Here is a 20,335-nt window from a genome sequence, read left to right as displayed (position 1 = left end):
TGATTGCTGCTCCTTGGAAGATCAAGAAAATATGTTAAAGGCGCTATGTAAATAAAAGTTATTGTTGTTGTTAGTGGTGTTGTTACACAGATCTACTATCATCTAGCTAATGTTTACACAAATTTGTGAAATGCGCTCCCGTGCTCAATTCATATGGATTGGATTCATCATGCAGGATTAGTATAAGCAAAGGAGCAACTACTATTTAGATTAGTCCAGGGTCCATATGTCCTTGTTTACCAGACACAAACGACTGAAATTAGCTATGTAAAGTGCATAACTTGAGCAAATTGATTTAATTATCTAATTAACAGCATCAAATATTAGCTCTAACCAGCAGCTGTCCAAAAGCATTTTTAAATTAGGATCAACCTAAACCAACCCTTGATTAAGTTTTTAACCCTTCATAACAGCTATATAAGTAGAATAATTGCCTCACTGATGTTATATATTAAATAGATTACAATGTCCTATTATTCAGCTTACGTATTATATTATCAAATAAATGACAACAGATGACTCACAGCCATACTTATTTTTCTAATCTTACATGGAAAGACTGAAAGGGTGAGAAATAGAGCTATGAGACTCATTACAGACAAGCATCAAGCAGTTCACTGCAGTTATATTACATTCATTGAAATAGATGCAAACACAAGCCTTTCCTAAAGATTCTGATTGTTACAAAGGTAAATGCATTACTGACACTCATTGATTTAAAAAAAACCCATAGCCCAGAATTGGCTTCATACTGTGAGCTGACTTATAATTTACTGACAGCCGCCATCGTTGGCACTTTGGCCTTTTGACGAGTATCCTGCTTAGACTAAAAGATCCAGGCCTGTAATCTGAGCTCAACTATCTCATTCATGTGAGTTGATAAAGTGGGCTTTCGAACAACTCTGCGAATATATTTGTGCTGCCCTTTAATTGTAATTGTACACTTAGGCATGTCAGAAACTGTGGTAATACCTTGCTTTCAATGCTTGGGGGTGGGATGCAATGTGAAGGAGCAAGCGCCCTCCCCAAATGGAAGCCATCTGATTTTTCTTCCATCAACATTTATGATGGCTGTGAGGTGAAGAAACACTGTTACCTCATTGAGTGCAAATACAATTTGCATGGTAGACTGGTGAGTAAAGTTAGATCGCATGGGATCCAGGGATAAATAGCCAATTGGATACAAAATTGGCTTGATGGTAGAAGATAGAGGGTGGTGGTGGGGTTTGTTTTTCAGACTGTATCCAGTGGCAGCCTCAGAGTGTAATCAGGGTGGTGGGGCTACGGATAGGGCTAGGGCTAGGGCTTGGGCTGGAGCTTGGGAAGGGCAGCAGTTACCATCTCTGTGTTGTCCTTGACCTGTGCCACCTCCCAACTCTAGCACAGGGGCATCATAGAGCCTAAACCTCAGTTATTGTCGCCTGATGTATAGCCGTCAGTCCTGGGAGTGCCATGGGCACTATTTATTGGACCCTGGTGTACATTCCTCTGTCCTGGACCCTGGACTGGTGCACTAGATGCTTAAGGCCATGGGCAATAGTTGTTGGACCAGGCTAAGGTGATGTGGCAATCAGACAGGCCCAGAAATTAAAGTCAAGATTGAGATTGGAGAACTAATTTACAGCAGTGGTGAATGAGGTGTTAACTTTTTTTCCCTCCTATGCTGTTTATCGATGTTTTGCGCAAAGATCTTAGACGCAAACCAAAGTCGCAAAAAGTATCCGAAACAGATGTTAGACACTTAGTCATATTAATGGTCTGATGCATGATTCTGACATCCATAAATAAAGGATGCCTCTTCGTGACGATTAAAGAATTCCTCTGGCTTTCATCAAAAATGGCATTCAGCACAGTTCACACAAAACTGTGTGCATGAAACATGAATATCATTTTGTGCATGAAACAGCATTCGGGAAACAGAAACTTCCTGACTTTATTGAGCTGAATTTCCAGACCATCTTCTTACGCTAAGAAATAAACTGTTTCAGGCAATTTTAAAAACATATGCTTCTAGGTGAACTGTCCAGTTGTTATCACATGGTATGGGTAAATGAAACTTTATCTGACTTTTGTACCTGGGGTTTCTAACATGACAAGTGGTGCCATTATTAGTTGAGTCATTGAGGGTCAACAGGGAAAGAGGATTGGAGGGAGAGTCTATTCCTGACTGCTTTGAAACTTGATTATGAAGCAGCACTAATCCCACTCTTTGAGCTGTCAGCAATCTGAGCTCCCTCTTGTCCAGCTGACAACGTACAGATGCTCCCCCGATGGCTTATTGGGCAAATGCCAAACCAACAGAGTACTGAGCCATACAAATAAAAAGCATCTGAGAATTGAGTCCAAATCTCAGTTGGCACTGCAGAGCGGGTTTCTGTTTCCATGAGGTATGGGTAGGAAAAATCTGCCACCTAGACTGCTCCTGGATTCGATCCAGTGCACCACACTGAACAATACTAGCATGTGGACACTGTGATGCCTTCCATGATTAATCAGACAATCAGAATTTGCTACCTGGATTCACACATGGAAGATAATTAACTGAATGTGGTAGGAAAGGTCTGAATATTACCATATGATCCAGCATCTTCAATAGAGACTGGGGAACAGGCAAGACCAATAAGCAGAAAGAAGGCCTGAACAAAGCAGTATATGTGCAGGACCGAAAGGAAATAGCTTACAAAGACGAGCATGAAATTTCCAAGTTCTGCAATATTTTAAATGTTAGCTGAACTTGACTCAATGTACACAGTGTTGAAAATGACTTTGGTCATTTCTGTAATACTTAACTTACAAGTGATTTTGTCACTTGAGCTAGCTAGGAAATTTTACACCTCTGTGAGACCAAACTCAAAAAAAAATCCTAATTCTAAAACTCCAAGTTTCCAAGACCTACCCATATCCAAGCTGTCGGCAAACAACTGATGCATCTCGATTGTCCCAGTTCTTGTGGCATATCAGTCCCCATATTCCATTCATGTAAACTTCAACTCTACCTTCATGTGGATGTGCACCTCCTTGCAATCTAATTAAACCTGGTGAAACAAAATATTCATCAATGATTGGATGCACAATGGCAAAACTGAACAGTGATGGTGCAAACATAAATTTGACAAAGACAAGATTGTGAAAGTTTTGTTTTAGAACCATTCTGATAAAATCTTAGCAAATCTACAAGAACATAGATCATTCATAAATACTTACGATCAGAATTGGAATTTCTTCCGTAAAAAGTATGTAAATAGCACCCAAACACAACGTATTTTCATAAATGATCTTTTTCACTTATCTGAAGTTAAACACTTAACAAAAAGCAAAAAACTGCGGATGATGGAAATCAGAAACAAAAACAGAAATTGCTGGAAAAGCTCAGCAGGGTTGGCAGCATCTGTGGAGAGAAATCAGAGTTAATTTCTTCATGAAGCATTTAACCTCTTCAATGTTTGAGGGAAGAAAAGAATCCTAGAATTTTGTCCTGTGCAGTAGGAGTGGTGAGACAGCAAGGTGCAGAGCTGGATGAACACAGCAGGCCAAGCAGCATCATAGGAGCAGAAAGGCTGACGTTTCGGGTGTTGCTTTGCAGCTGCTGGTAAATACATCACAGAATGTAGAGATATTAATACACTTTGGGGGTATAGATCCCATTCTGTCCACAATCCTTAAGAAGGCAGATAATGCAGCTATACACAAAATCAATCATCTTGCATGACTTGGAGGGCTAACTGTCCTAAAATGTTTCATAAAAATTACGTTTGAACTATAACTACTGATGCTATGTAGGCAAAGAGGAAAATGGTAATTATAAACAATATACAATGGAACTTTCCTTGCACTGGATCATCTGACACGGGAAATACCAGAAAATGTGATAAATTGGTGTGCTTAGTTGTAAAGGAGCTGCAGAATCCTTTAGTACACACAGCACTCAGCAGGTTCTGGACCACACGCACAGCAACATTTCCACAAATGCAAACAAAAAAGGGTCTGTTATAAATAAATAAATATTTGCAAGGAAATTACAAAGTACAAATTGAAAGTACAATTACGTTACACATGCCATCATCGATAAATGAATGCGGAGCAAGAAAGAGTTTTCCTGAGCCAAATCCCATGTCTCAATCCACCCTGAATTTATGCTTTTACAGGAAAATTTTACATATAATTACAGAAGAAAAGACCCATGGAATTGAAGGTACTGCTCATAGTTAGAGTCATACAGTCATGCAGCACGGAAAGAGACCCTTTGTCCAACCAGTCCATGCCAAACATAATCACAAAATAAACAATCCCATCTCCCTACTCCTGGGCCATATCCTGTTTCCTAAGCACATACTTTTCTAAGCGTCTTTTAAACGTTGTAACGCTTGTATCCAACACTTCCTCATAGAAAATAGGAAGAGGAGAAGGCCATTTGGTCTTCAATATATTCATGGCTGATCATTCAACTCAGCACCCTGTTCCCTCTTCCTCCCCATATCCTTTGATACCTTTAGCCCTAAGAACTAATCAAAGCACACTTAGTTTATTCAGCAGTGCCTGTATCCCAAAGTCCTCTTTGTCTATAACTCTTTGGCTCATCAATCCAGCATTTGGTCTCAACCAAAACAAAATCCTTTGTTTTGAATTCCTTCAAGGCCTCACTACAGCAAGAAGGTCATAAGATCATAAGGTCATAAGATCATAAGATCATAAGACACAGGAGCAGAAATTAGGCCATTCAGCCCACCGAGTCTGCTCCGCCATTCAATCATGGCTGATAAGTTCCTCAACCCCATTCTCCTGTTTTCTCCCCGTAACCCTTGATCCCCTTGATAATCAAGAACCTATCTATCTCAGTCTTAAATGTTTTCAATGACCTGGCCTCCACAGCCTTCTGCGGCAGTGAATTCCATAGATTCACCACTCTCTGGCTGAAGTAGTTTCTCCTTATCTCCATTCTAAAAGGTCTTCCCTTTACTCTAAGGCTGTGCCCTTGGGTCCTAGACTTTTCTACCAATGGAAGCATCTTCTCAACATCCTCTTTGTCCAGGCCATTCAGTATTCTGAAAGTTGCAGTTAGATCCCCCCTCATCCGTCTAAACTCCAATGAGTACAGTCACAAAGTCCTCAAACGTTCCTCATATGTTAAGCTTTCCATTCCTGGGACCATTCTCGTGAACCTCCTCTGAACCCACTCCAGGGCCAGTACATCCTTCCTGAGATATGGGGCCCAAAACTGCATGCAATACTCCAAATGTGGCCTGACCAAAGCCTTATAAAGACTCAGTAGTACATCCCTGCTTTTATATTCAAGGCCTCTCAAAATAAATGCCAACATTGCATTTGCCTTCCTGACTACTGACTCAACCTGCAATCTCCCTATCAACACTTACAACTGGTTCTAGCTGATGGGTAACCACCAGGGTTTATGGTGAGATCAAACTTCAGATACCCAAGGGGACATTTTGCTCAGGCAAGTGGAGGTCAGTTTGCGGGCATGCAGGGAGTTAAAGTTCAAATGGTGAGTCAGGATCCTGATACCTCTGTGCCCACACTGGGTTTCACTAGAGCAAGATTGGATAAGAGCAGGGAAATCCCTTAGGTCCTGTCAGGCAAATAATTCAGTCATTAAAAACATTAATTTAAACTTTTATTTTGAATATAACATTCGGAACATCATTCATTACCTATCAGCAACTCGCCAGGATCCGTGCGAGAGAAACTTCTTCAGTAAAAGTGATTAGCTAAGAAGCCAATGATCAATGAAACTGAAGAGCTGCAGCCATGGCCAGGAGAGAGGCACTGTCCAAAATCTTTCTTCTCCTGGAGAGAGCTTTCACTATTTGATAGACATGACTGAATGCTCGGGCTACTCTTCATTTGTCCAGCACTTCACTTTCCTTCAGCCGAAATTCCCTGGTGCAAGCTTTCACCACAGCCTAGCAGCCACTGATGCCATGTCACCTTGAGCTCTTACTGAAGAGCAAGAGCCACAAGGCAAACCATCACCGAGAGCCCCAGTAACAACAGGAGCAACACAAGTAGTGGGACCAGCTGCTTTCTTCTCAGCTGTATGTCCCTCCTCAGGGCAGAGGGTATCACAACTGAGAACAAGGTACAAGGAAGCAAGACTCCATCCCGTGCCCACCTCAGCACAGCTTTGAAAAGGGAGGAGCAACCCTCTTGATATTCCTGTGTACCAGTGCCTCAGGAGCCTCAGATACTTCCAGTAGATTGCTGCTTGGGACAAGGCCTCCCTCCCAGTAGGTCAGGTGATCAACAAAGTGGCTATCATTGGAGGACCAACAGCTGCATGTTTTTCTGCCTCTCCCAGACGTTGTATGCTTTCTCCTCCTGCAAGGAAGGAAGTCCGAAAGTCAGTCATCATGTTAGAAAATTAATAAAGATGAGGGAATAACAGACACTTGAGACTGTGAATGGGAGACTGTGTGGGAGGACAAAAAGCTGCAAGGTGAATGTGAATTTTCAGATGGGGAGGTGAGGTACCGGCAGAAAGAGGAATGAATGGAGCTGCAAGGTGTGTCTTTCTGAAGAGAGCTGGCCTGTGCAGGAGAATGCTGAAAGTTAGAGTCTGGGTTCAGACATCTGAAAGTGTTCTGGACTACCTTCTGAATCTTGGATCCTCTAGCGATATCATCTCCAGGTTGAAGTGGACACATTCTGGCTGCTACATTTTTGACTATCCATGTTCCCTTGGAGAAGTTGTTCTCTTCCTCCTAACTTTTGGAGAGCTCATCTCACTGCAGTCCTCCAGATCCTGCAGCAGGATCTCCAGTTATGAGTTGGAGACCTGGGGAAATAGCCTTCCCAAATAATCCACATATCTATAGTAGTGACAGTTTCCAAAATCTGAGGGCTGATAAGTCAATCTAACCCATGTCATGGCCCAATTAATCAGAAATCTTTCCTTTGATGGCATGGACATGTCAGGGCACCTACACTCTCTGAATGACCAGTGAACAGAGAGACTCAGTTAAAGAGTGTAGGCAAAGCCCATTCCTACTGCCGTCTGATTCTCAAACTGCAAATGGTCCTGCTATTTGACCAGGAACAAAGTTGGGAAAATCCCATCCCTAAGGTGGTTAAAATATTTCCTATTTCTAGCATTCAGGTTATAGAAAAGCAATGTCTGAGCACCAGCTTGCTGAGGAAATTCGCACGTTTTCAGGAGGCACACACAATAGAGGAATTAGTCTGAGCATTGTAAGCATAAGGATGAGATGTAAAAGCATTTTTTAAATGGAGCAATGCATGATAAAGTTGCATACACATTGAGGATTGTGGTAACTGTCATTACCAATTACCAATATTTACGTCAGTCTAGATTTTGCAAGAGGACAAACCATTGAGTGCTGATCAAAAGTATGAAGTGTATCAGACAGCAACATCTGGTATCCATGCATGGACAGATAAACACAAATAAACATAAGTTGCATAAAGAACATAAATCCACAGCATATTTAATAAGTCCCTGCACAGCACGTCATTCTCTGCAAGCCAGGAACATCACTAAATCTCTGTTAGCCGGCTGCCCTCATGCCTGGAGACGTCTGACATCAAACAGAAAGTGGCTCCATGCTTCAACAACCCATGACCTTAGATGTTCTCCTGCAGGCTGTCTGAGAGGGAAGGCAAGCCATTTTACCAAAAATTGGCTATGGCAATTTCAGGGAGTTTCATGGAGGGTTTCTCCCCATGAGCTCAGGTGGGTTATCTCATGCAACTATCTACTGTTCGTTCTATTATGGACTCACCAAAGCTTCTATGGCACCATGTTGTCTTGCTGTCAGCAACAGCAGAACCACTCACCATTGCTGGGACCTTCCAGGATTTCTACCTCCTTGCTATACTTAAAACACCACTGTGCAGCAGGTGAATAACAACCAGACACGACTAAGTCTTTGCAGTACATTTAGAGGAAGGAAAACAAAAGAAGAGGAGGTACAACATTCAGCAGCTCAGGAAGCTGCAAGTCATTGACTTGCATCTCAACCAGAAAAGCTAACACATCTGAAATACTTTAAATCGAAGCACTGCATAGGACAAGAGCATAACCACAGAAGATCGCTCCAGTTGAAACATCTCAGAGATATTTCAAACACACCCATCATTTAATGATTTATTATCTTTCACCAAGTCTAGCTCTTTGACCAACAGAGGCACCATTCACTCAGAACCCTTAACTCCTCAGATGCCCCAAATCACTTACCAATAATGCTTAGCCAGACATTCACAACTCTGGGGATAGATATCTCTATCTGTATCAATGACTGCAGGGAAAATGCTGAAGTATCCATGTTAATATCTCTTAATGTTTCTTGCATTATGTTGAAGGATATAAGCAGTATAAACTTAAATGAACACAGATGTTAGGGACGGGGGAAATGTCTGACATAAAGAACAGAACCAACTTTGAGGACAGGCAGCAGAGCTGACAAGAGAGACAGGGTTCTGTGCCTGTGCTGAAGTAGAGATTGGTAAACACAACATCTCGTCATAAAGCCCTCACTCTGTGATTTACTGCTGCACATGAAACTGCAACACCTTCAAGACATCTTTCTCTAGCTTGCAACATGTGACTCTAACAAATCTCTGCATTCTTCTCTGTAGCTTTGGGATCCCACTCTCAGTTCAGAATAAACAAAATGAACGCCATTTCCCAGCCCCATCATTAGCACCACCTTAAGCACCTTTTCTGACAACGATGCATTGGCAACTCAATCATCCCCACCCTTCACCAGCACAGAGACATTCACTTCAGTGAGTAATCTATCTTGAGCAGGTACAGAATAACATTCTGGTGAACACAGCTCTGACATTAATCAGCAGTTAGCATGGAAAGTTACAGTCAAGGCCTCTGACACAAAGGACAATTGGAGAACAACTTTGACCGAGCCCACAACAGATGATGATCCTCTGCACCCAGCTATGAGTGAGTTGTTGGAGAAGCACAGGTACAAGAACATCTAGCAGAGCTGTCAGAGATAGACTCAACTCTGTCTTACATGGGCAAGCTCTTACTCTGAGATTATGCTTTCCAGGCCTAGACTCCCATAAGGGGAAACAACCTCTCTGCTTCTGAAAGTTAGTCTCCTGCAATCTGACCACACTACAAAGGATATATTTCCCACCCCACCCTTATCTGCCTTACGCGAGCACCGCTCGCTCTGCGACTCCCTTGTCCGATCCACATTCCCCCTAGCCCCACCATCCCCAAGCACCTTTCTCTGCAACCGCAGGAGGTGCTACACCTGCCCCTACACCTCCCCCCTCACCTCCATTCCAGGCCCCAAAAAAGCCTTCCATATCAAACAGATGTTCACCTGCACATCTGCTAATGTGGTCTATTTTATCTGCTGTTCCCAATGTGGCCTCCTCTACAAGCGGAGGCTCAGAGACCGCTTTGTGGAGTCCCTATGCTCAGTTCGTGACAAATGACAACACCTCCCAGTCGTGAACCACTTCAACTCCCCCTCCCACTCCCTAGACGACATGTCCATCCTGGGCCTCCTCCAGTGTCACAACAATACCACCCGGAAACTGGAGGAACAGGACCTCATATTTCGCCTTGGAAGCCTATTAACCCAATGGTCTCAATGTGGACTTTACTAGCTTCAAAATCTCCCCACTCCTGACCTCATCCCAAGACCAGCACCCCACCTCATCCCCACCTCCTTGACCTGTCCGTCTTCTCTCCACCTATCTGCTCCACTATCCACCTGCTATCACCGCGTCCCCACTCTCTATTTATTTCAGAACACCCTTCCCCTCTCCCCTTTCTGAAGAATGGTTCCGACCCAAAACGTCAGCTTTCCTGCTCCTCTGATGTTGCTTGACATTGAGCCATATGGTGTGATAAGATAGTGGGTGAAAACCAATTGGTTAGAGAGGTTTTAAGGAGCATTTTAAAAGAGTAAAGGTGAATAGAGAGTAGGAGAAATTCAGCAAAAGTTTTCAAAGCTTAGCTTCTTTGACATCTGAAGCGACAGCTGGCAATTGTGGAGTGACTAAATTCAGGGATATTTAAGAGGCTAGATTGTGGAGTCCAGATATGTCTGACAGGAGACATTATAACAGCAATGAGACTAATAGAACATAGAACAGCATAGCACAGTACAGGCCCTTCGGCCTACGATGTTGTGCCGAACTTTTACCCTAATCCTAAGGTCTATCTAACCTCCAACCCTACCTTATACTATCATCCATACGCCTATCTCGTAGCCGCTTAAATGCCCCGAATGAGGCCGACTCCACTACCCTCTCCGGCAATGCATTCCATGCCCCGACCACTCTCTGAGTAAAGAACCTACCTCTGACGACTCCCCTATAACTATCTCCACTCACTTTAAAACTACGCCCCCTCGTAATAGCTACCTCCACCCTAGGAAAAAGTCTCTGGCTGTCCACTCTATCTATACCTCTGATCATTTTGTACACCTCTATCAAGTCATCTCTCATCCTTCGTCGTTCTAAAGAGAAAAGCCCTAGCTCTCTCAACCTTTCCTCGTAAGACCTTCCCTCCGTTCCAGGCAACATCCTGGTAAATCTCCTCTGCACCTTTTCCAATGATTCCACATCTTTCCTGTAATGAGGCGACCAGAACTGGACACAATACTCCAGATGTGGCCGAACCAGGCTTTTGTATAGCTGGAGCACAACTTCACGGCTCTTGAACTAAATCCCTCTATTAATGAAAGCTAACACACCACACGCCTTCTTAACAACTCTATCCACCTGGGTGGCAGCTTTCAGGGAACTGTGGACATGAACCCCAAGATCCCTCTGCTCCACCACACTGCCAAGAATCTTTCCGTTAACCCTGTATTTTGCTTTCAAATTTGTCCTTCCAAAATGAATCACCTCACACTTTTCAGGGTTAAACTCCATTTGCCACTTCGCAGCCCAGCTCTGCATCCTATCAACGTCCCTTTGTAAGCCAGAACAGCCCTCTGCACTGTCCACAACGCGACCCACCTTCATATCGTCCGCGAACTTGCTAATCCACCCTTCCACGCCTTCATCAAAACCATTTACAAAAATCACAAATAGAAGAGAACCAGAACAGATCCTTGTGGTACACCACTCGTAACTGAGCACCATGTTGAATATTTTCCGTCCACTACCACCCTTTGTCTTCTAAGGGTCAGCCAATTCTGAATCCAATCTGCCACATTTCCCCTTATCCCATGCCTCCTTCCCTTCTGCATGAGCCTACCATGGGGAACCTTATCAAACACCTTACTTAAATCCATGTATACCACATCCACTGCTCTACATTCATCCACGTGTTTGGTCACCTCTTCAAAGAATTCAATAAGGTTTGTGAGGCATGATCTACCCCTCACAAATACATGCTGACTGTCACGAATCAAACTGTGCCTTTCCAAGTGATCATAAATCCTATCTCTCAGAGCCCTTTCCAATAATTTGCCCACTACTGACGTAAGACTAACTGGCCTGCAATTTCCAGGGTTATCCCGATTCCCTTTTTTGAACAAGGGAATGACGTTTGCCTCTTTCCAATCTTCCAGCGCTATACCCGTTGACAGTGAGGACGAGGAGATCATCGCCAAGGGCCCTCTGATCTCTTCCCTCGCTTCCCACAGAATCCTTGGATAAATCCCATCAGGCCCGGGGGACTTATCTATCTTCAACTTCCTCAAAATTCCTAGCACATCTTCCTTCCTAACATCGACCTCCTCTAGCCTACCAGACTGTTTCACACTGTCCTTCTCTACAACTAGATCCCTCTCAGTTGTGAATACTGAAGAAAAGTATTCATTAAGGACCTCTCCTACCTCTTTAGGCTCCGTGCACAAATTCCCTTTACAATCCTTGATCGGCCCTACCCTTTCTCTGGTCATTCTCTTATTCCTCACGTATCTGTAAAAAGCCTTGGAGTTTTCCTTGATCCTATCTGTCAAGGTTTTCTCATGCCCCCTTATAGCGCTCCTAAGTCCTTTCTGCAGCTTCTTCCTGGATAACTTGTATCCCTCTCGAGCCTTTTCTGTTCCTTGTTTCCGAAACCTTACTGAAGCATTCTTCTTCCTCTTAACCAGTCGTGCGACCTCTCATGAGATCGCCACTTACAGCGCCATCTTAGGTACAAAGGTCCCAAAGTACAGCTTTTGCAGCTCCAGTTCTTTGGAAGAATAGCCATTAAAAAACAAAGCCTAGCACTGCAGATTATAGAATTAAATTATGCTATGGTTTGGGCTTTCCCTTGAGCTGCGCTGATATTTTCAACATAGTTCACCCAAAATTGATGAAAGCAGTGCAGATATTTGATGAATTTTAATCATGGAATTATTGAATAGCCGAAAACATCTTGCATTTTAATCAAATCATTCATGCTATTATTGTTGTATTACGTCTAAAGAAACATTTTAAAAATGCAGGGCAGTGTCTTATGGGGCTGTGTGCAATGTGGGCACAGTGTGATTTGAGGCAAAATCAGGCAACAACTGCAGGATGGCCCATCTCGATGTCCAGCTCATCTCGCTCCATGTTGTCTGCTTTTCACAAATATCATTGTGAGATTCTCGTTTGGCAGTGGCGAGATGCCAGTTGGCGATTAACCCTTGTTCACCACTCTGTTAATGCCACAACTTGCCTCATTAATATTCAGACTCCCATCTAACCAAACTCACCAAACAACCTAGACATCAGGAAAATTCAACAAGGATACCAGAGTGCTAACCCTAGTGAAGGCAGATTGTCACTCTGAACAATCTCCATGTTGGACATTGGACACCAATGTAGGGACACCACATGGGCACTGGCCACTTGCACCCTATATGCACAGACAGTGGCATCCAGCATTTGCCAACGCATCATAACACTTCCACTATGCACTGGCAGTGTATTTTGGAAGCATAGGCTTGCATTGCAGGGGCTCCAGCAACTACCATTGTTACCGCAGGGACAGATTGTGCACAGAGGCAGGCACCCAGTTCCCACTTTGGACCGAGCTGCATCTTAGGGCTGCTCACTTGGTCTCTGAGCATTCACTCACTTTGTGCTTAGCTGCGTGATCATAGCATCTCTGCCTTGCATTTCCTTGCCTTGTCTTGCCTTGCCTAGCCTTGCCAATTAGCACAGTCATAGAAACAGATAGCATACCTTGCTGCTCAGCAATCTTCAGTGTAGAGGGCAATGTGTTACATCATCTCTGACCTATCCCATTTGCAAGCAGTTTACTGACAAACACAATCTATCTGCAGCAAGTCCACGGTAAGTATCCAACTCTAAGGGATACTCAATGAAGTCCATATGGAGGCACCTGTCAGTCAGGCAGTGCTGGCTCATAAAGTCAAGGATATCCTCCTATAGCAATCCATGAAATTGGTCACAGTCAGAGTTTTAGAAGTCAGGAGGTCTGTGCCTGCGCAGTCCAGGAAGTGGTCCACAGTCAGCCTGTTGTCTCTGTGGCAGCATGTCCAGGGGGTAAGGTTGGCACAGCCAGGGAGATGCACCAGTCAGGTATCAACCCATGTTATGCCCGAGGTTGCCCAGTCATGTCGGTCAAGGGCATAGGCCGTTGTCAGTCCACTGTGTGTGCCTGCGGAGGATAAGGAGGGAGGTTGGTGCAGTTGGGGGTGGGGGTGGGGACATACGTCTGTTGACACAGGACTAGAGCTCAGCAGGTTAGTCTTCAGGACAAAGGCAGCTGAAGCTTCTGGGAAAGAGCACAGTACAATTGTGAAGGGGCCAGTAGAATTTGCAATGTCATGGTAAAGCAGAGGATGGGAGGTTCAAGACAGAAGAACAAAGTGAGGGGGCGAGGTGTGCACAGGGTGAGGGACGGGTCAATAAATGACTACATCTGACAAGGTCACCTCATATACAAGGGGCTTTGTGAAGAAGGTTAGAAAGTATTGGTTCTTGGAGATGGGTTGGGTGCAGACTTGGGAAAGTATGAAGCCTATAAGGTTAACTAGGAAGGGGATGTGGATGTTTTGGACATTCAGGCTGTGTCAGGAAGCAACTATTAGAGAAACACCTTATCACATTCCATAACGTTAAAAATTGAAAGTGCACAATAAGGAAGGAAATAGTTGCATCCACACTTAGAGTGTGTGGATTAGCAACTCAACTTACGAGGGAGGAACTGCAACAAACACAGATCAAAGGGAAAGGGAAAGAACAGTGATCAAAGGGAAAGGGAAAGAACATTGATCATGGGGCCATGCAACGTGTGGCATACTGGCTCCCTACTCCTTGGTTATCATGCAGCATTGACCCTCCCTGTGTGATGAACCTCCCTGACACAGCCACTCTTTAACATTTACACCTTGGTGCACAGAGGGAACCAAACATTAGGGATGTTGAACAAAAACAGGCAACAATGTCACCATGACCAGATGTCATGTGTAAACATTGTTCTTCCTCCTTCCAGATGGTGCAATAAGCTAATAGCACAGACCTCCATCCATGGAACCTCATCTCTGGTTATAAAATGTTGACGAAAAGTACTAAGTTACAGCCAAGAAAGAGATACTCACAAGCACATGACAGTTAACACCAAGAACATTTACGCAGAAAGTATTAGTGAAATATAAGCCTTTTCTCACCCATGTCACTCAAGTGACCTCAATGGGGTTTCTTCTTTTTCTCCCTCTCCCTCCATCTCAGTATACTCTCTGGTTCTGTAGCTGGGCTGGAGGGAGCCTGCTTGGAAGTGGAGCCCATGGCCCTAGAGGTTTAGTGGAGCAACCCCAGGGACACTTGTGCCTGGACAGGCCAGACATGCAAAAGGTCACATCTTGACCCTCCGCGGGTTGAAATTACAAGGGTTGGAAGGGGCGGACAGGCAGAGAGGAAGTGAAGGGCCTGGTCACCTTTGCAGTGTCCTGAGTGGGAAGGGGCCTGTGCGTGGGTTCTAACTCTGGGTGGGTTCCTCATACGTCACCCTGGTTCCTTGTGAAGAAGGAGTACCTGGAGTGTGTTGCCAGGTTCCCTGTCTACCTGTCACCATGCCTTCATCACTTGGGAGATGGAGTGCAAGTATATGTGCCTCTCCAGCAGATCCTGAGAGTGCTGGGCCTGGCTTTCCATGGCAGACCCCAACTTGTCCATGGGGGCAACGAGATAATCACAGGATACACTGGGCTTTCCCGCCTGTGGCTGTCCATGTGCCTAGTCTCCAGCAGAATCATGCAGTACAGAAGAGGTCCTTCGACCCTGTGATAAGAAACTACTCTAAATCTACATCAGACCCATTTTCCAGCAGGTGATCAAAGCCTAAGATTTCAGGATATTCAAGTGTTCATTCAAGTATTTTTAAAATGCTGTGAGGGTTCCCAACTTAATTATCCTACCAGTCAGTGGATTCCAGATCCCCTTCAAGCTCAGGGTGTAAAGTCCTGCTAGTGCCAGCGGCCTGGAGTGTTTCTTCCATGATCAATTGTAGAGCTGTCACTGTGAAGTGCTCACCAGATTGTGTACCCATACCCAGTGTCTGGGCTGGTGGGAAAGTACAAGAGGCAGCCTTGCTAGTGCGTCCTCTGAGGCCTCGGTACTGTCGTCCTCGGAGGTTGAGGATGGGGCTTCAGGTGAGGCTGGCCATTTCTCTGCAGAGGTCATGGGAAGGTTAGTGGAACTTGCAAGAAAAAAAGAGACAGAGTGCATCGTGGCCAGTGGCTAGGTACATGCACAATGATTGATAGTGACAGAGAAGTTACTGTGAGTCATAGTGGAATAATGAGTTGTCCTTACTCAGTTTTACCGGACATGGATGCTTGTGTATTCCCACATGAGCACTCCCAGTCTTTTACTGACAGGGCCTGGATTATCTCCATGTAGGATATGGATATGTGGCATTCTTTTCCCATATGCATCCCCTCTGCTCTTTTATGGGCTGTCTTCTTGTGTCATGAGCAAAATAGGTCATTTGGGTGAGACTACCATGGATGGCTCAGCTGTTGGCACTGGTATAGGTGGGGTAAAGGTGGTGAGGTGTCCCAAAGGCCTGAGGAGGTAGCACAGAGGGCATGCTGTATTAGTGATGGAGGAGTTTGAAGAAGTGGGGAGGCAATGGTGGGTGAAGGAAAGTGTTGCTTGCAATAGTGAGAATGGCAGAGCATGAGGCTTGGTGGGAGGTGGGTGCAGCAGCAGAGATAAGAGCGTGAGGTGGAGTGTGACATTTACCCTGGCAGAATGGAGAATGTCATTGACCTTTTTCCTGCATTTTTGGCCATTCATCTACACCTGGAGATGGCAACGACTAGATGCAACTTCAGACCAGGTTGGCAGTGTCTGGTGGCACAGCCTCTGATAGTCCTCTGGGAAGGCGACATTTCTCCTCTGCAACACCCCATCTTCCCCTTCCCCACCATGTTCTGATTCTGCACATCAACTAGCAGGGCGATTTTGGAATGCCAGTCCTCATCCAAGTGCATAATGGGCTTTTGAAGATGGCATGCATGCAAGGAATGCTGTTGTTTGGGCAAATATCCGCTGAGTCGAGTTGTTGTGTGGTGACATGGGGTGGAAATCATATGTGAGAGGTGCAACAGTAGCAGGGTAGGTAGTTAATGCAGTGACATCGGTGAGAAAAAGTAAGCTAACATGCTAGGTTTCAGAGCGAAAAACCCTCCAAAAATCTCAACACAACTTGGACTTAGCCAGAAACAGAGAAAAATTTTTTTCTGAAGAAGGGTCCGGCCCCAAAACATCAGCTTTCCTGCTCCTCTGATGCTGCCTGCCCTGCTGTGTTCATCCAGCTCTGCACCTTGTTATCTCAGATTCCAGCATCGGCAGTTCCTACTATCTCAAAATCAACCTTTTATCGCTTTTGCAATGTTAGATATACAGCATGCCAATTTGGGCATAGTGAGGTCCCACAACCAGTAATGTGATAATGATATTTTGTTATTTATTTTTGATGATTTGTTTTTGTGATATTAGAATTAGAATTAGGCTTTATTGTCATGTGTACTCAAGTACAAAAGGAATACAGTGAAAAGTGTACAATGTCAAGTGCACAAGTGTACAACACACGGTACCATCTTAGGTACAAAGTACTAGTCACAAATGTTAGGTACTAAAATAGATTAGGTACAAAAATAGAGAAATAAATAAAAAAAACCTAAAAGTTCTATTTTACAGTTCTTCATAGTATAGATTAGGAAAACAAAAAAGTAAAGTTAAACATTACAGTCCTGCTATAGCCTGCAGGTGCTCCATGCTGGGGATTTCTACATGTAATCTCACTCCCTCCCATGTTGGGCCAATCCCACCTGGGCTCACATGCCACTCACCGCCATCTGTGATGTAAACCAAGGGATAAATTTTGGCCAGAGATAGTAGGAACTGCCAATGCTGGTGTCTGAGATAATAAGGTGTGGAGCTGGATGAACACAGCAGGCCAGGCAGCATCAGAGGAGCAGGAAAGCTGACATTTCGCATCTGGACCCTTCTTCAGAAGAAGGGTTCAGACTCGAAACGTCAGTTTTCCTGCTCCTCTGGTGCTGCCTGGCCTGATAAATTTTGGCCTGTTCTTTTTCAAACTGGCATTGTAGAATGTTTCATGTCCCTCTGAGAGGACAGCTCAGGCTTTGGTTTAATATCTCATTCAAAGCAGAGTGTGTCCTCAGTAGATTGGTGGGCACATGTTTTGAGGTGGAACTTAAACCAAGCTCTTGAGTCAGAGGGAACAGTTCTACCAACTGAGCCAAGACAACCATTGGCAATGAGGCACATCAGAACAAAGTCATTCAGTCCCATTGAATTCATGCTGATTCCTTCTGCAGAGCATCTAGATCATCCCATTCCCCGACTCTTTCGCCATAACTCCATATTTGTTTCCCCATCAGCTTTAAATCCAATTTCCTATATCCACCATCCTGTAATGCAGTATATTGCAAATCCTAATTGTTAGTTTCACAAAAAAGTTTAGCTCAAATTGCATCCAATATAAAAGAATCTTTTTTACTAGTTTAAAATATAGTGTGTCAAAAGCTAGTCCTGCCCAAAAACCTAGCCATCGCTCACAATGCTGTTTAAACTAATCATCTAGACAAGTTTATGCTAAATGCACTCATTTTTAGGCATCTGAAAACATTCTTAAAATTGAGCTTCTTCTTCATACACAAGTGCACTTTTTTTTATATTTAAGGAAAGGAAATGACTGTTTTACACCAAAATATCTAACAAATGGCTCTTTTATTAAAATAATATAGTTTTCAGTTATTTAATGGGTTACACACAGGTGGTGAATTAAAAGGGATTATAAAAGCTGATTTTTTAATTAAATCCACTTACAGCTGAACTAATAAAACTGTGTAAAGTTACCATGCTTAGGCATATCAAAAAAAAATTAATGAACATTTCTTATCTATGTCACATTTTGAAACACCAGCCAGTTGTGGCAGTTCATGGAATGCATCAATTTCGCAACATGTGAACAAGTTTGAACAGAAAACTGAGCATTCAAACTTCTGGAACTAATACAAGTTCTGCCCAGTTTGTAACCAAAGCAGAAGTTCTTATCCTACCTGTATAAATCCAGCAATGAAGCTTGAATCTTCAGACTTAAGAGAGCTAGTACAGAATCAAATGTCACAAGGATCAACTACCGAGCACTAACACTTCAAACTTTCCTCTGATGTTGTGCAAAACTCGTGTGTTGCAGTGGGTGGCGTCCCTGAGTTTGCTCCATCAGTTCTGAGGAAGGGTCACTGGACCCGAAATGTTAACTGATTTCGCTTCACAGATGCTGCCAGACCTGCTGAGCTTTTCCAGCAACTTCTATCTTTTTTCCTGTTCCATTGTCTCTGGGTTCAAATCCCACTCCAGGACTTGATGGCACTAATGGTGCATTCACAATGTGGCCAAATAGGTTAATTGTCTTTCAAATATGGTGGTAAGAGCGACAGCCATGGTCAGCCATGCATATTGTGCAAAGCACCCCCTCAAGCCATACCCTTGAGTAGCTTGTTCTGGTTTAAAAAGCAAGCCAGCCCTGGCAACAGCACATGTTGCTTTGTCTACCTCATAGCACAGTCTGAACTTTACAATACAGCTAGTTTCTACTGCTTTCTAAGATTAACAAATAGTAACCAATAGATGGTATGTTTGGCACACTCTGTCTATTTCATTCCATAGGACTTAACGTAATTTGTTATATTTACTCAATGTGAGGAGACCTTTTGGCTTTTACCACAAGTATGCAGGGAAATTACTATAATTGATGTTGATGACATGAGTAAAATCAAACAGTCAAATTAATAAACAAATTTTCTTTTTGGAAAATTCATAACGATTGGGCCAGATTTTGGTTTCAAACTAACAGTGAGGCTAAAGCTGCTCAACATTCTATATGACTAAATAACAATTTTAAGCTGCACATTTAAATGTCAATATCTGAAAGTCAATTGTGCTGTTCAGTCATGAGTTTTATGAAAAACAAACAGCACCTCATTATCCTCGTCACCTAGAAATGTATTGAATGTCAGGAAGTTGCAGTATTTTCAAGGTAGAAACAAACTAATTTCAGGCAGAAAGTGGAGTCGTATCATATCAAATGCACAAAGTTTTTTAATGTGTTCAGTTTAATCCCTGCCAATAAACCTATGTGTCTCCGAAAATGAATATTAAAAATGTGGAGTCGCATTCCTTCAGGTATTAATTTTTGTGGGATATTTTAAAAATCTCAGACTTAAAAAAAGGACTTTTCTTACTTTTCCATCCTGTCAATTTTTCATCTTTCTTTATCCAGTTTTTTATTACCTCTTTTTTTCTGGTATTGAATCATCCAATCTAATGTGCATGTGCATCTCAGTCCTTCCTTGGATTATTTCCCACCTCAAACATGAGTGGTTAATGTTCTGTTGCTTGTCCTGTTCACTCACATTCCAGATGTTCTGCTTTCCTCACTACACCACTATCACCTCACATTTTCACCAATTTGATAGACAAAAATATATTAGACTAAAGTGAGCAGAGGCAAGTCTAACTAACAGCAGATGCCACTAAAAGCCTTGTTTCAGCAAAATCTTGGCCAACATAAATCACCTTCTGTTTTGGAAATAACAAAAATATTTGAATATCAGGAACGTATATTTCCACAATGCAAGCAACTACACTTTTTGACGAAGGGTATCGTAGTTTGTGGTATTCATTGCTCAATGTCATGAAGTTCTATGTATGAATTAGAATACTATTATGTGTGACATTGTGGCTCAGTGGTTAGCACTGCTGCCTCACAGCACCAGGGACTCTTGTTCGATTCCAACCTCAGGTGTGTGGAGTTCGCACATTCTCCCCAGGTCTGTTTGGGTTTCTGCCAGGTGCTCTGGTTTCCTCCCACAGTCCAAAGATGTGCAGGTTAGGT

General features: G+C 43.4%; 1 protein-coding gene across 1 annotated transcript in view; it reads right to left on the bottom strand.

Annotated features, from left to right (window-relative positions):
• The window catches only part of prss12 (serine protease 12), a 142,820-nt gene that overhangs the window by 99,726 nt on the left and 22,759 nt on the right, over nt 1-20,335 (bottom strand). The window contains exon 3 of the mRNA XM_048604917.1: nt 2,897-3,035. Within this exon, the coding sequence (XP_048460874.1) occupies nt 2,897-3,035 (139 nt within the window). The remainder of the gene's footprint in view (nt 1-2,896; nt 3,036-20,335) is intronic.

This window comes from Rhincodon typus, chromosome 1 (genome assembly GCF_021869965.1).
Source record: "Rhincodon typus isolate 14 chromosome 1, sRhiTyp1.1, whole genome shotgun sequence".
Classification (NCBI taxonomy): domain Eukaryota; kingdom Metazoa; phylum Chordata; class Chondrichthyes; order Orectolobiformes; family Rhincodontidae; genus Rhincodon; species Rhincodon typus.
The sequence above is the reverse complement of the archived record's forward strand: the minus strand, read 5'-3'. Positions and strand labels throughout refer to the sequence as shown.